This window comes from Phodopus roborovskii, unplaced genomic scaffold, assembly GCF_943737965.1.
Source record: "Phodopus roborovskii unplaced genomic scaffold, PHOROB, whole genome shotgun sequence".
Taxonomy (NCBI): Eukaryota; Metazoa; Chordata; class Mammalia; order Rodentia; family Cricetidae; genus Phodopus; species Phodopus roborovskii.
This window is the reverse complement of record NW_026126558.1, coordinates 22,766,500-22,780,290: the sequence shown is the minus strand read 5'-3', so window position 1 is coordinate 22,780,290 and position 13,791 is coordinate 22,766,500. Positions and strand designations below refer to the sequence as shown.

Here is a 13,791-nt window from a genome sequence, read left to right as displayed (position 1 = left end):
CCACACCAACTGAATCTTTTTTTTTCTTTCCAATTCATTGAGCACTGCCTTCTCCCTTGAATGATCCCAAGCAGATGGCTGTTCATTTAAAGGCACTGGCTTTCTTGCCTGCCCTTGTTGGACTGCCAGCTGGATGTCTGCTTTAAGCAGTTCTTGTATCTGTAGCTCATGTGTTCTCTATTGGGAACTGAGTCTTTTTTTTTTTTTTTAAGGATTTATTTTTAATTTGTATATGTGTATATGTCTGTGTATCTAAGTGCAGGTGCTTGCAGAGTCCAGAAAAAATTGTTGGATTCCCTGGGGCTGGAGTTCCAGAAGGTGATGGGCTGCTTGATGTGTGTGCTGGGGACTGAACTTGTGCCCTTCCTAAGAGTAGGATGCACTCTTATATTTATGGTTGTGAGCCTAGCCTTTATCGCCTGAGCTAACCCTCCAGCCCTCCAACCCATAGGATGCACTCTTAAGTGAAGGGCCACCTCTGCGCGTGCACACAGGCATGCACACGAGTATAAATATGGGGGAGGGGTACTCTCAGTAGGCTAAATCTCATCATATAGCCCAACTTGACCTTGAATTCATGGCAACCCTCTTGTCTCAGTTTTGTCTCAGTTTTGCAAGTTCTGGGATTATAGGCATGAACACTAGGGTCTGCTGAGCCAAGGCATTTCTGAAGGCTGCTCTGTCTCCCTGTCAAACTTGCTTCCTGTGCCTAGTATGCCCTTTTGTATGTAATCCTAAATAATAGACTTTGGCTGGCATCCTTTTTGTGGGGGAACTCAGGGGCTTATATTATAGGAACAGCCCAGAGGGATAGTTATCTATGCCACTAAATTTTGTGGTATACCCTGAACATACAGAGCAGTAAAGCGGAACTGTCCAGATCTAAGGTAGGAAGGTTTGGAAGTGACACATGCACACACACACACACACACACACATATATATATATATATATACACACACACATACTCACACTGTGTTCCTTGTTTTAGACTCAATAGCCTGATTTGAAATCCCTGCTCTGCAATTTGCTATCTATGTATCCTTAGGGAAATCACTTATCCTCTCTGATTGACACATTCCTCATTTGTCAATTAGTACAATTTCTTCTTTTTGAGATTGTGACTATAACAGCCTTGCAAACAATATTAAGGGAACTTAACTCTTCCCAAAAGTTGGAGGCAATTAGAAGACAGATTTGGGAGAGTTTAAGGAAGAACTTCCTGACCATCAGAAATTCAGCAAATGCAGCTGTTTATTATGGTATAAAATTGGCTACTAGAGATGTAAGGTATTAGAGGTGGAAGCCAGGTTGTCAGAATCTTCTGAGAAATCAGAATATGGCACAGGAGCTATGTTGGAGCAAGAATTGGTTAGTCACTTCTGCTTGTCATCACACATAGCCTGGGCCAGGCATCGCTGTGGCATACCTAAGATTTGCTTACTCATGCACAAGAACTTTTTGCTGTTGACCTTGGTAGGAAGGAGCCCGAGCCCTGGGTTGTACCCTGCTTCTCCTGTGGCTTATCATGACGGTCATGGTCTGTGGTCTACCCTGGTGGCCCCTGGAGCAGGGCCTACCCTGTGTCAGGTGCTTCTCCCAAAGATCAGCTGTGCAACTTGGCCTCAGCATAGGCAGCTGTGTGGGAGTGGCCAGTCTGAGCAGTGGCAGCTGTTCCAGGTCCCTTGGGAAGGGCAGGGCTGAGACTGTAGGGACAGTGTTTTTATGACACTTTCTCTTATTTCTGGCAGAGGCAAGGGGAAGCCAGGGAAAAGTAGTGTGACCTTGGGAACCAGGCCGCCCACACTGGTCCTCTGCACCTGTGCTCCATCTTCAGGCTGCTGAGAGCTAGCCTTAACCTTTTTATACTCTCTTGCCCCTTAGGACAGAGTTCCTCCCCTGGGTCAGGGAGGCCATTCTTAGCAACCTGTCCTAGATAACCACATAGCTGTCTGATCTGCTTGAGGTTCAGTAGGATTTTAGGAATGTTGTAGCCTTTGGCCCTCAGACTCATCTCTGTTCTTCTTTAAGGAACCAGGAGGAACGACCTCAGCACCCCGTCAGCTGTGATGTTATAAGAGCCATCGCTGAAACCCTCTCCATTCCTGTCATAGCCAAGTAAGCCTCCAGTCTTCCTCATTTACTTTATGCTCCACCTCACTCAGAAAAGAATTGTGCTAGCATAAAAAAAAAAAAAAAAAAAAAAAAAAATGGAATGACAGAACCCACCTTTAATCTCAGCACTGTGGAGTTACAGAGGTAGATGGAACTTTTGTCAGTTCAGAGCCAGCTAATCTATATAGAAGTTCCAGCACAGACACGAGAGACCCCATCTCAAAACAAACAAACAAACAAAAAAACTCCAAACAAAACCAAAAGAACACAGGGCTGGCATGATCACTTAGCAGTTAAGGTGTCTGACACCATCTGAGTTCAGACCCCGAGAGCACAGAATCCTGCAACTTGACCTCTGACCTCCACTTGGGTCATGTCCTATATCTCCCCTATCCTCAACCAACCAAATAAATATAAAAAGAAGTACTTTAAAAACTGACCATAGGGGATTACAGAGATTGAATCAACAACCGGGGAGCCTGCATGAGACTGATTTAGGCACTCTGCATATATGTTACAGACGTGTAGCTTGGTTCTCCTGTGGTGCTCCTAACAGTGGGAGAAAGGGCTGTCTCTGATTCTTTTACTGGCTTTTGGGATCCTACTTCTTATACTGGATGTCCTTGTCCAGCTTTAATGCATAGGGAGCGCTTAGTTTTACTGCAACTTGCTATGCCATGTTTCATTGCTACTCAGAGGAGACCTGCCCTTTCCTAGATAGATGAATTAAAAAAAAAAAAAAGAAAAAAACGAACTGACTGTAAAGGAAAGGGGTAGGGAGTTGAGCAGAAATAAAAAGTCAGGAGCAAGGCTGACACTGGTGTTTAGACCTGAAGTTCAGAGCATTCTGATGGTGGGCTAGGCTATGGGAAGGAATAAGAATATGGACAGTGAAAAGGTTGCAGAATCAGACTTGGGGCAAGATGGTGCCACACCTAGAGTTATGTATGTAAGGCACAGGGGCTGTGGGAGAAGTCCCAAGCTAGAGTTCTTAGCAACATGATTCAAGGAACATAAGGCAGGTGGAAGAAATCCAAACAAAGACCAGGTAGTACACACCTTTAATCCTAGCCCTTGGAAGAAAGGCAGGTGGATCTCTGTGAACCTGAGGCTAGTCTGGTCTATATGGAAAGTTTCAGGACAGCCATGAAAATATGGTTAGATGCTATCTTTGAGAAAGAAAGAAACAAAGACGGATGGATGGATGGATGGATGGATGGATGGATGGATGGATGGATGATGCTGGGCATGGGGGCACACACCTTTAATCCCAGCACTTGGGAAAAACAGGCAGGTAGATCTCTGTGAGTTCAAGGTCAGCCTGCCCTGTTCTACATGGTGAGATCCAGGACATCCAGGGTTATATAGGGGCACCCTGTCAAAAAAAAAAAAAAAAAAAAAAAAAAAAAAAAAGAAAGAAAGAAAGAAAGAAAGAAAGAAAGATCCAAGCATTCTGGGCAACTACAGGACTACAGGCACATATGCTAGCAGGTGTGGGTTTTGATGACCATCCCAAAGGAGTCCAACTCAGCCTTGTACTTCAGGACAGCACAGAGACTCAGAGAGCTTGGATATTGGAGACAAGGAAGTCCTCAGGAAGTTACCTTTGACCAGTGGGAGGAAGAAGTAATGATGGGGTGGTTGCTAGGCTGTGTGTTCTCAGAGAAAGAAAATTTAGAGGTGGCTTTCAGGACTAACTTGAGACTTTGAAGCCAGTTGCTTTTCCTGTCACCTCAGGGTCCTCTCCAGCACAGGTGTCTCTGGACTGAGACTGCCCCCTGACTTTGGATGAAATAGTTGAGAACAGAGGAGTCTCTTAGAGTACCAGGGTAGAAGGAGGGGATTATGACCAGACTGAGTCTCCTTATCTCCCACCATGGTCATCAGTGAGTGTGCCCTTCCGTAAGCCTGGTCCTTAGAGGGTCTATGGGCAACTTCTCAGTTTAGAGTTTTTCCTGAGGCTGCAATCCCACATGTTTTTTAATTTTATGTTTTAGACAGGGTCGTACTATGTTGCCCCATGCTGGTCTAGAACTGATTACACAGCCCAGGCTTACCTTGAACTCACTGGGCCAGCTAACAACTCAGTTTAGTCCTGCATCTTCCAGTAGTGCCTGCCTTGGCCACTGTTTTGGGTAGTAGAGAGGAAAAGTCAAATTTCTAAAGTACCTCTTGAATGCCAGACTTGTTTCAGACTATTTTATGTATTACTTTGTGTTCTTCACTTGCCAGTGAGCTATGCTTTATAATCATTTTGTTAAAGTTCTGCTATTTGAAGGAACTTGGCTAAAGCCTTACTAATAATGAATGGCAGATCTGGAAATCACCTTTTTCTGGAAATTCTGGTGTATTCTATTATGGGATTCTTCCTATCCCCCGGTTGCTTTTTAGTGGAGGATCTCATGACCACATCCAGCAACATTTGGACATAGAAGACTTCCGACAAGCCACAGCTGCCTCTTCTGTGATGGTGGCTCGAGCAGCCATGTGGAACCCCTCTATCTTCCTCAAGGATGGCCTTCGTCCCCTAGAGGAAGTCATGCAGAAGTATATCAAATATGTAAATATTTACACTTTCTTTTATTTTTTATTTTTGACATAGAGTCTCAGCCCAGGCTGACCTCTAATTACTTATTCTCTTGTCCTTCCTATAGGTTGCAAGTCTGTATCATCACATGCTTGAGTTTCTTTTCTTTTCTTTTTTTTTAAGATTGTTTATTTATTATATATACAGTGTTCTGCCTGCATGTACACCTGCAGACCAGAAGAAGGCACCAACTCTCATTATAGATGGTTGTGAGCCACCATGTAGTTACTGGGAATTGAATTGGGACCTCTGGAAGAGCAGCTAGTGCTCTTAACCTCTGAGCCATGTCTTGAGCCCCATGCTTTGAGTTTCTTTTCCCAAGTTTCTTCTCACTATGAGTGTGGTAGTTGTGTTAAGGATTTTTTTTTTTTTTAATGAGTACTGGGTACATCCTGGGGGACAGTGGATTCTTTTCTTTGTTTGTTTTTTGTTTTTGTTTTTTTTTGTTTTGTTTTGTTTTTCGAGACAGGGTTTCTCTGTATTGCTTTGGAGCCTGTCCTGGAACTAGCTCTGTAGACCAGGCTGGCCTTGAACTCACAGAGATTCACCTGCCTCTGCCTCCTGAGTGCTGGGACTAAAGTTGTGCACCACTAACACCCAGCTGGACAGTGGGATTCTGTGTTGTGCTGTATATGTACATGGTGGGCAGAAACAATGAGTTGTCCTCAGTTATTCAGTGAGTTGTATCTGAGCAGAAGTTTGAGCCCTCCCCTAGGGCAGTTTTCCACCTCCCTTTTCAGTATCAAGCCTCGCTTATACCTGGGGTTATCTGTGCTGTCCTCAAGCTGCTGACCTGGGATGATAGGATGAGATGTGTGTCTAGTTCTTGGTAGCTTCTGTCCTAGAGCCTCCTTTCCCCGGTACTGTAGTCCTTATCCTCTTGGATCTGGGTATCCTGGTGGGTATGTTGGTGAGACTGTCAGCTCTTCAGCAGTCTAAGTCAGCTACAGCCAAAGGGCTAGCTCAGCCCAGCTCAGCTGCCCAGCTCTCCTGGCCACCTGGCAAGTGTGTGGCAGAGAAGACATGTTCAGCAGTGCTGAGCCTGCTTACTAGGTGAAAGTTGATGCTATCATTCCTGCTCAGCCATCATTTGGCAGCTTTCAAGGCGGTGTGTTTTCCTGGAGAAAGAGAGTAGCTCCAAGCATCAACATGGATGCTTCTGATCTGATCAGGTACTTTCTGAGCCAGACAAGCTGAATCATGGTCCTACCCCTAGCTGGGACTTACTCACTTATTCCATACTTTCTCCTGAGCATGCCATGGCACCTTCCTAGGCACTGAAGACTGGCCTAGAGAGATTCTACAAGTGTGTGTGGGGGGGTGAGTGCTTGGAGGGGGTTCTGGAGCCCTGTCCATAAAGCCTTTACTTCCTGCTGCTCTCCTGCCATGCACCTAGCTGGATAAACAGTCATGCTGTTATTTCTGGGCCTCACTTCTCAGGCTGTCTATAGAATAAGCTAACAACTCAGCTGTACTTATCTTTGTACAGATATAAAAAGTGATAGATTATGTGTATGAACATGCTTAGTAAATGGGGTTGTGCCCCACCCATGTAGGGGAAGTTGGAGAAAGGTTAGTCAAGATACGGTTGATCCTGGTTGTAAGGAACAGAATTTTTACCCCTGTCCTAGGGCTAGATTTGCCTTGCCAAAATTTAGTGTCTTCTTTTTTCCTTGACCCAGAAGCTCAGCATTGGGTTCTCCATGGCAGCCTGTGGTGGCTGAAGTATACTTTTATCCCTCAGTCAGGCTGGCTAGGTGGGTATACTGTTGAACATGAGCCATAGTTTGATGCTCAAGCTTTGTATGACAGCAGGAGGAGCAGATGGCAGGGTTAAAGTAGTTCTTTTATGGGGTCCCGTACACTTGGCTGTAAACACACTTCTAATGCCGTCTTAGAATCTTTTTCCTTCCCATTGGAAGCTCTTGGTGTTTGCTGGTAATAGGTGGGCTCATGCTAGTTCTCCTCTCAGGCAGTGCAGTATGATAACCACTACACCAACACCAAATACTGCTTGTGCCAGATGCTGCGGGAACAGCTGGAATCGCCCCAGGGAAGGTTACTTCATGCTGCCCAGTCTTCCCAGGAAATTTGGTAAGAGTACAATGGTCTATCCATCAATTCTTGCAGACTTGACCTTGATCCCTAAGCTTATTTTGTTGAAGGACCAGGGGCATAACTTCTGGATATATGCGTAGGAGTGGGGTGGTAGTATAGTTTTGCTTTATAGGAGGGGGCGCTTTCACAGCTTTGAAACGTTCCATTCTTAGACTGATCTTAGTTTTGGTAACTAGGGTACTGTTAGAATGGAGGAATGCAAAAGATAGACCTAGAAATTCCTGAGGAAGATGTTTTTCTATTAGTGGGCCTTTTCCCACTAATAGAAAGTGGTAAGTGAGAAAAGGCTTTATAATGGAGCTCTTGACATATGCCTATATCCATTATACTGGACAGAGAGGCTACCTCTTGGTCCTTCAGATCTAGTAGAGCTTTAGATCAGATGATTAGCACATGGAGGTCCTCGGCAACTTAGCTTTGCTCCAACTCTTTCAGCTTCCTGTCTATTGTTGCTATAATTCATGCTTAGGTCCTCTGTCTTAAAAGTCTTTCTCCTCATATTCGCTGTTTGTACTCTCCTTCCTCCAAGGATTTCTGAATCATACTTGCCTTCAGGGACCCATTTGCATGGGGTTTTTTCTAGAATGGAAAGCTCTTTCAGAAGCCTTTCTCCATTATTGGCTTGTACTGTGGATTCTGCTCTGTCCCATATGCAGCTGGATCAGACTAGGTCCAGCTATGGGACATGAGGAATCAATTTGTCTTCAGGCTTTTGTCTTTTCTTCCCTTGGGCCCTCATGAGGATGATACTATATACATCCCAGTTGTTGAATCAGTATAGGTCAGCTCTGCCATTGCTGGCTAGTCAGGATGGCCATCTGTGTGATCATCCTTGGAAGAAAGCTGAGAATTGTGGGGGATAACCTGTGGAACATTTTCTCCCCAACCCAACCTCCCTCCAGTGTTCACACTCAAAGATTCAAATTCATTCTCTGTTTTCCAAACTCTAGGAAGATGCTAGCATGTGTAGGAAGCATCTTCTGATGGTCAGACCCTGGTAGAGTTCTGATATATGTGGTACAAGAGGGTTTTTTTGTTTTGTTTTGTTTTTTTTTTTGTTGTTGTTGTTGTTGTTTTGTGGTTGTATAATGAGCTCCTGCAGTACCTTGGATGTTGTTCCACTCAGGTTTATATCCTGCTTCACCTCTTTCTTCATAGTGAGGCCTTTGGCCTTGGTGCCTTCTATGAAGAAACCATTCGGGAGCTAGATGCCCGGCGAGCTGACCTCTTGGCTAAGACTCCAGAGGCAGCTGAGGAGCCAGCTGAAGATACCTCTGGCATCATCAAGATGGCTATCAAGTTTGACCGGTAGGTTTCTAGTATACTCCAGGGCCAGTTGCCTAGGGGTTGGGTGGCTATTGTATGTGAATAAAGTCAAGTTTAGGAACTACAGCTCTCCTTAATGTAGATACTTGTTCCTAGTCTTCAGCTTCCCAAGAAGGTGCTTTTTGTTATTGTTTTTTATTTCTCTCTACATAACTCTGGCTGTCTTGGAACTCAGTATATAGATGAGGCTGGCCTTGAACTCCCAGAGAAGAGATCCACTTGCCTCTGCCTTCAGAGTTCTGAGATTCAAGGCATGTGCCACCCCAAGGCACATTGTTTTTTGTTTTTTGTTTTTTTTTTTTTTTTCTTTCCAAAACAGGGTTTCTCTATGTAACTTTGGCTGGCCTAGAACTCACTATCTAGACCAAACTAGCCTTGAACTCACAGAGATCTGCATACCTCTGCCTTCTGAGTACTGGGATTATATGCGTGCACTATGCTCAGATTTTTGTTACTGTATTATTTAAGACAGGGTCTCATTTAGTCCAGACTAACCTTGAACTTACTATGTAGCTGTTGATGACCTTGAGCTCTTGATCCTTTTGCCTCCCAAGATAAGGTGTTTTCAGGGAAGACAGGCCCCGAAAGCCCAGGCAGCATTGGTGGGGCACATTTTTCTAAGACAGACAGAATTGAACTCCACCTTTTCCTGACCCACAAACTGCCTTTCACAACTTGAGACAGGGAATTGGGTCTTCTGTTCCCTGGTCTGTACTTTTCCCCTGGAGCCCCTCAATGATTTTAGGAGCCTCGACTTCCCTTGACTCTGTAGCCCTGCCTACACTACTGCCACTCACCAGCCAGTGGTCCCCTCTCTAGGCAGAAGTAGCCTTAGTCTGATTCTTACCTCACATTTGACTCAACTTTGAATAGTACTCTCATTCTTGTCCTCTGCCATCTAGGTCTAAGCCTTCTATGTCTCCATACCCAGTCTAGGAGCCAGTCTTATCTGGCAAGGGCTTGAGGTGGAGTTAAGAGGACAACTCTGCTGGACAGTCATATGCCAGAGGGAGTTCCCAGTGGAAGATGGAGTATGTCCCTTTCACACTGTCGCAGACTGCCTCTGAAGCCAGAGTTTATTTTGTTTATAGTGGAGCAGATAACACTGACTCTCGGCAGATGGATTCATAGTGGGCACTAAGCTAGCTCTTAGCCCCACTGTATAGACACCTCAATTCCTACCTCCACCCATTCCCTCAGATCTTATCTTGAAAGGCAAAGTGAACCTTCTTTCCTGGCTGCTGAGGGCTGTTTTCCAGGCTGCAGCTCAGAGAACTGGGAGTTCTCCACATATGCACTCCTTATTATTCTAAGCATGTAGAAGCTCATCTTCCCTTTAGATAAAAACCTAGGTTGCAACTGTTGGTAGAACAGGAAGGAGGTGGGTACAAAAACCTTGGGGCAGCAGCTAGATATCTCAGTTTCTCCAGTTCCTGTAGTACCTATTAATGGCTCATTGGTGGCTCTTGCTAAGAGATAGAATAGAAATGGTGATTGGGCCTTAACTATTTCTCCTCCTTTCCCTAGGAGAGCATATCCACCCCAAATTACCCCCAAGATGTGCCTGCTGGAATGGTGTCGAAGAGAGAAGTTGCCACAGCCTGTGTATGAAACAGTGAGTTTTTCTAGCTGTTGCCTGTCTGGCATCTAAGCACAGTGCTCCCTACACAGTATCATCACCCCAGTACACTACAGCTTATATGCTTAGCTCTAGGCTACTTTCTTAGCATCTGAATTTGATTTCCATAGATGTGCCTCAGTTACTAGTAATAGGGATAATTACTGGTAGCACTTTACCTCTGACTTTGGCTATTGTCCAATTCTGGCAGATCTATCCTTGGATTGGGCTTCAGCCCATGCTGCACAGAACTACGCCCACACATGGCCCCTGGGATGAAAACCTTGAGATAGACTTGCTTCACTTCCTTTGGTCCCTGTGGCTGCTCTGTCTTTCCTACTGGCCTTCTGGCCTCTGGGTTTACACTTTGTAGGCCTTGTGTCCCCTCTACCAGAGTGACATTTGGAAAACAAATCTAATCTCAGTCTCTTCTGTTTAGGTTACTAGCTCTCCAGAACACAAGACCCCAAGTACCTTGCTGTTTCATCTCTCCCACTCAGCCACATCCCCTGACCCCTCTGCCAGATGTATCTGTTTGCCCCCACCCTTGTCTCTTCTCAGTCCTTTGCCATCTGGCGAACTCCTTTCTCCTGGGAACTGACCCGCATAGAAGTCAGTAGGCAGAGGCCCCATAGTCAAATAAGGGCTCTAATGGCCCTTTGTTTAGTGACAGCACTCTGACACACTTGATATCATTGTCAATTTGCATAACTGCCTTTTCCCCCCTGAAAGATGCAGCAGGTACTTTCACATGGGCGGAGCATGTAATCAGGCAGCCTTCATTTGACTTAAATTAGAAGTACTTCCCTTTCATTTGTGTGTTTTTCATGTGACAAGGCAGGTGGGTAATCTACCCTGATTCCTTTGCTCTCTCTGAACCAGGTTCAGCGACCCATAGATCGAATGTTCTGCTCCGTTGTCACTGTTGCAGAGCAAAAGTACCAGTCCACACTGTGGTAAGTTTCTCATCAGATATGTGGGGATCCAAGTCTATTTTTGGTCTAGGAGAGTTGGGTGTATCCTTCGTGAGGGCACTGGATGATGACCTCTCTCACCAGTTTTATCAAAATCTCTTCAAAGGATGAAACTCAGTACTTGAAGGCTGTAGTCCTGCTGTTTACTTGATTTATTAATCTTTGCTTCATTTACCCAGGGACAAGTCTAAGAAACTGGCAGAACAGACTGCAGCCATCGTCTGTCTGCGGAGCCAGGGCCTCCCTGAGGGTCGATTGGGTGAGGAGAGCCCCTCCTTGAACAAACGCAAGCGAGAGGCTCCTGACCAAGATCCTGGGGGCCTCAGAGTTCAGGAGCCAGCACTACCTGGGGAGATATGCAAGAAGCCATTTGTAACCCTGGGAAGTAATGAAAATAATCTCCAAGAAGGCTGTTGACTACTGTCCCTGCCCTTGTCACAAGTGTTGGGGACTGATGTGATGGTGGTTTTGGGTGCTGGGGCCTAAACCAGATGCCATTGGACAGTTTGCTGGTACTTGCCATGCAGAAGTTAGAGGTCTTGGCCCAGGCCGTCAGTCTGAAACAAGTGCCAAGGAATGTCCAGTGGTAACACTATCTCCTCTCATAGGTCTGAATGTCTAAGCCAAGTTCCCAGTGACCTGAATGCTTTTTTGAAAACAAGGTTTTCAGGCCACACCTCTAACTTGACATTGGTACCGTGCAATAAAGACAGCCCGACTTTCACCCATGGCCAACTGCTTGCTTCAGCCTTGGACTACATCCTGGCATAATTACTATACTTCTACCTTCTGTGCAGAGCTGGAGAGTCCCAAAGCATTCCTCTTGCGTGTAGGGGATGAGTGGACCTTTGGGGGTCCCCTGGATTGTAGTGAAAGCAGGAAAGGACCAAGGAAACCAGGTGGGAAACCTGAGGTATAAATTATCAGTTGACTTTCCTGCTGAGAGGGTCCTTTGTAATCTCAGGAAAAACAAGGGTATCTGACAACCCAGTAAAGGGCCAACCTAGTAGAGTTGGAGGTGGGGGGGGGGTAATGGGTAAGGGCCCCAGAGTCTCCTTTATGCCTTACAACTAATTTGAAATCAGATTGGCTGAAGTGCCTGCTCAGGGCGGGAGGCCACCTGGGGGCTGCTGATGACAGCAAGTTGGTTTTTGTGAAATGCAGTATTCACGCTGTCACTTTCCCCACCCCAATCCTATTTGAGGTGGGAGGAAGTGGTAGATTCTCTTTAATTTCCTCCTGGTAGTGAGAAGCAAACAAACAGCTACCACCGCATTTATTGGGGCCTCCCCACTCCCCTACTGGGAGGGGTGGCCTGACCAAAGGTCTCTGCCCTGCCCCACCCCTGCTTCCTCTGCTGTAAACAGGCTGTGTGACCTTCCTTTTGCCATGCTATATGGGGGGGGGAGGAGTCTCCTCTAGACCAAACCTGTCTTTTCTACAAGTCCCCTGGGACAGCGTCTCATCACCCTGTGCCAGCCTGCGGCCCCTGACCCTGCCTGTCTTTGAATCAAAGGTTTTGTGAATTAGGCTTTGCCTTTTTCCATCGACACCCACACTTGCTCTTCATTGTTAGATAATGATGCCATACTCCCAGAGGCCTCTCAGAGCCCCTTGCATTTTGACCTTGGGTTATTCATGTCTGGTAATCTGCCTCATAGTGGGATCAGTTGTCCTCTGCTCATGTAAGCTGGCCTGTGATAGGCTACTGTGTGGCTTTGTGTTTCTGCTTGTTGGGACACTGCCTTAACTTTTCATCCTAGTACGGACAGAGTAGGGGGCCCCCACAAAGAAGGAAGATAGTTTTGATTTGATCTCAGTCATCAAGCTTTAGAAAATTTTTATCTGGATTTATTTGTTTCTACTAAAACCGATCTTAAAATTTCCCCTTTACTTTTCTTCATCCTTAAGACTGGCAGTCGGAAGAGCAAGGCCCCAGAGGACCACTTCCTCCAAGCATGTTGGGAGAGGATTCTGGGGACAAAGCATCAAGTGCAGTTTAAGAGGCCCTGGGCATTGATAACAAGCCTCTTCTCCCACTAGTGTGGTTTTCCTGGGGAAACCCCTTCCTTTGCAAGGTCAGATTCATTTTATCCGCTACAGGAAGCAGAGACAAGGGTAGAGCGCTGCTAAGATTCAGGTTGCATTGAGGGGGAGGAGGTAGGAGGAACTCTGAGAACCCTGGGGAGAGGCTTAAAGTCATCTGAGGAGGGGTTGGTTAGTATGTGTGCAATGATGGGGGATACCTGGCAAAGATCCTGGATAAATGTTTTGATCCTCATTCTCAAACAATTTCAAACAATTTCTTCATTAGCATTAGCATGATGTTAGACTCAGTGACCTGCCCAAGATCTGGAACTGACTGAGAAGCCCAGTCAAGCCTGAAGCCATTGTCTTCTCTTAGAATAATTCACTTAAGAGATCCCAACCCCTTCCTAGGCTAGTAGTATCCACTCATTCATGTCCTTGATTGAAGCACTCTCCTTAGCATATCACATTATAAGGTTTTTTTTTTTTAATAGTATCTGGTACAGTCCAAGCTATCTTTTAACTTTATTTATATGTATTTATTATTTATTCTTTATCACTCTGTGTGTATGTGGTGGTGGGAGGCATGCATCTGGATAGCAGAGGATGACTTTGTGGAGTCATTTGTCTTTACGTGGTTTCCAGGGATCAAACCCAGGTCTTCAGGCTTGTGTGGCAAGTGCCATCTTGTTAGCCCTTGTACAGACTTTTCTTTTTAGAATTTATTTTTACTTCCAGCTTCATACTGTGCTTGGGATCAAATCCAGAGGTTGGTGAATGTCAGGAACTAGTCTTGTAACTGTCTTAGGGTTTCTATTGCTTCGACAAAACACCATGGCCAAAAAGCAAGCTAGGGGATGAAAGGGTTTATTAGACTTAAACTTCAGCATTGGTGTTCATCACTAAAGAAAGTCAGGACAGGAACTCAAAGAAGACAGGATCCTAGAAGCAGGAGCTGATGCAGAGGCCATGTAGGGGTGTTGCTTACTGGCTTGCTTCTTCCTTCTTGCTTAGCCCACTTTCTT

At 45.5% G+C, this 13,791-nt stretch overlaps 1 protein-coding gene across 5 annotated transcripts in view; it reads left to right on the top strand.

Annotated features, from left to right (window-relative positions):
* The window catches only part of Dus2 (dihydrouridine synthase 2), a 43,821-nt gene extending 32,359 nt beyond the window's left edge, over positions 1 to 11,462 (top strand). For 3 of the 5 annotated variants that reach the window (XM_051201397.1, XM_051201393.1, XM_051201398.1), the window contains 7 exons: positions 2,032 to 2,118; positions 4,507 to 4,675; positions 6,675 to 6,796; positions 7,979 to 8,128; positions 9,674 to 9,761; positions 10,647 to 10,720; positions 10,918 to 11,462. In XM_051201397.1, coding sequence (XP_051057354.1) covers positions 2,032 to 2,118; positions 4,507 to 4,675; positions 6,675 to 6,796; positions 7,979 to 8,128; positions 9,674 to 9,761; positions 10,647 to 10,720; positions 10,918 to 11,155 — 928 coding nt within the window. In that variant the 3' untranslated portion in view covers positions 11,156 to 11,462. The remainder of the gene's footprint in view (positions 1 to 2,031; positions 2,119 to 4,506; positions 4,676 to 6,674; positions 6,797 to 7,978; positions 8,129 to 9,673; positions 9,762 to 10,646; positions 10,721 to 10,917) is intronic. The other 2 variants (XM_051201395.1, XM_051201396.1) reach the window with 2 other exon arrangements.
* Positions 11,463 to 13,791: the final 2,329 nt, after the last annotated feature.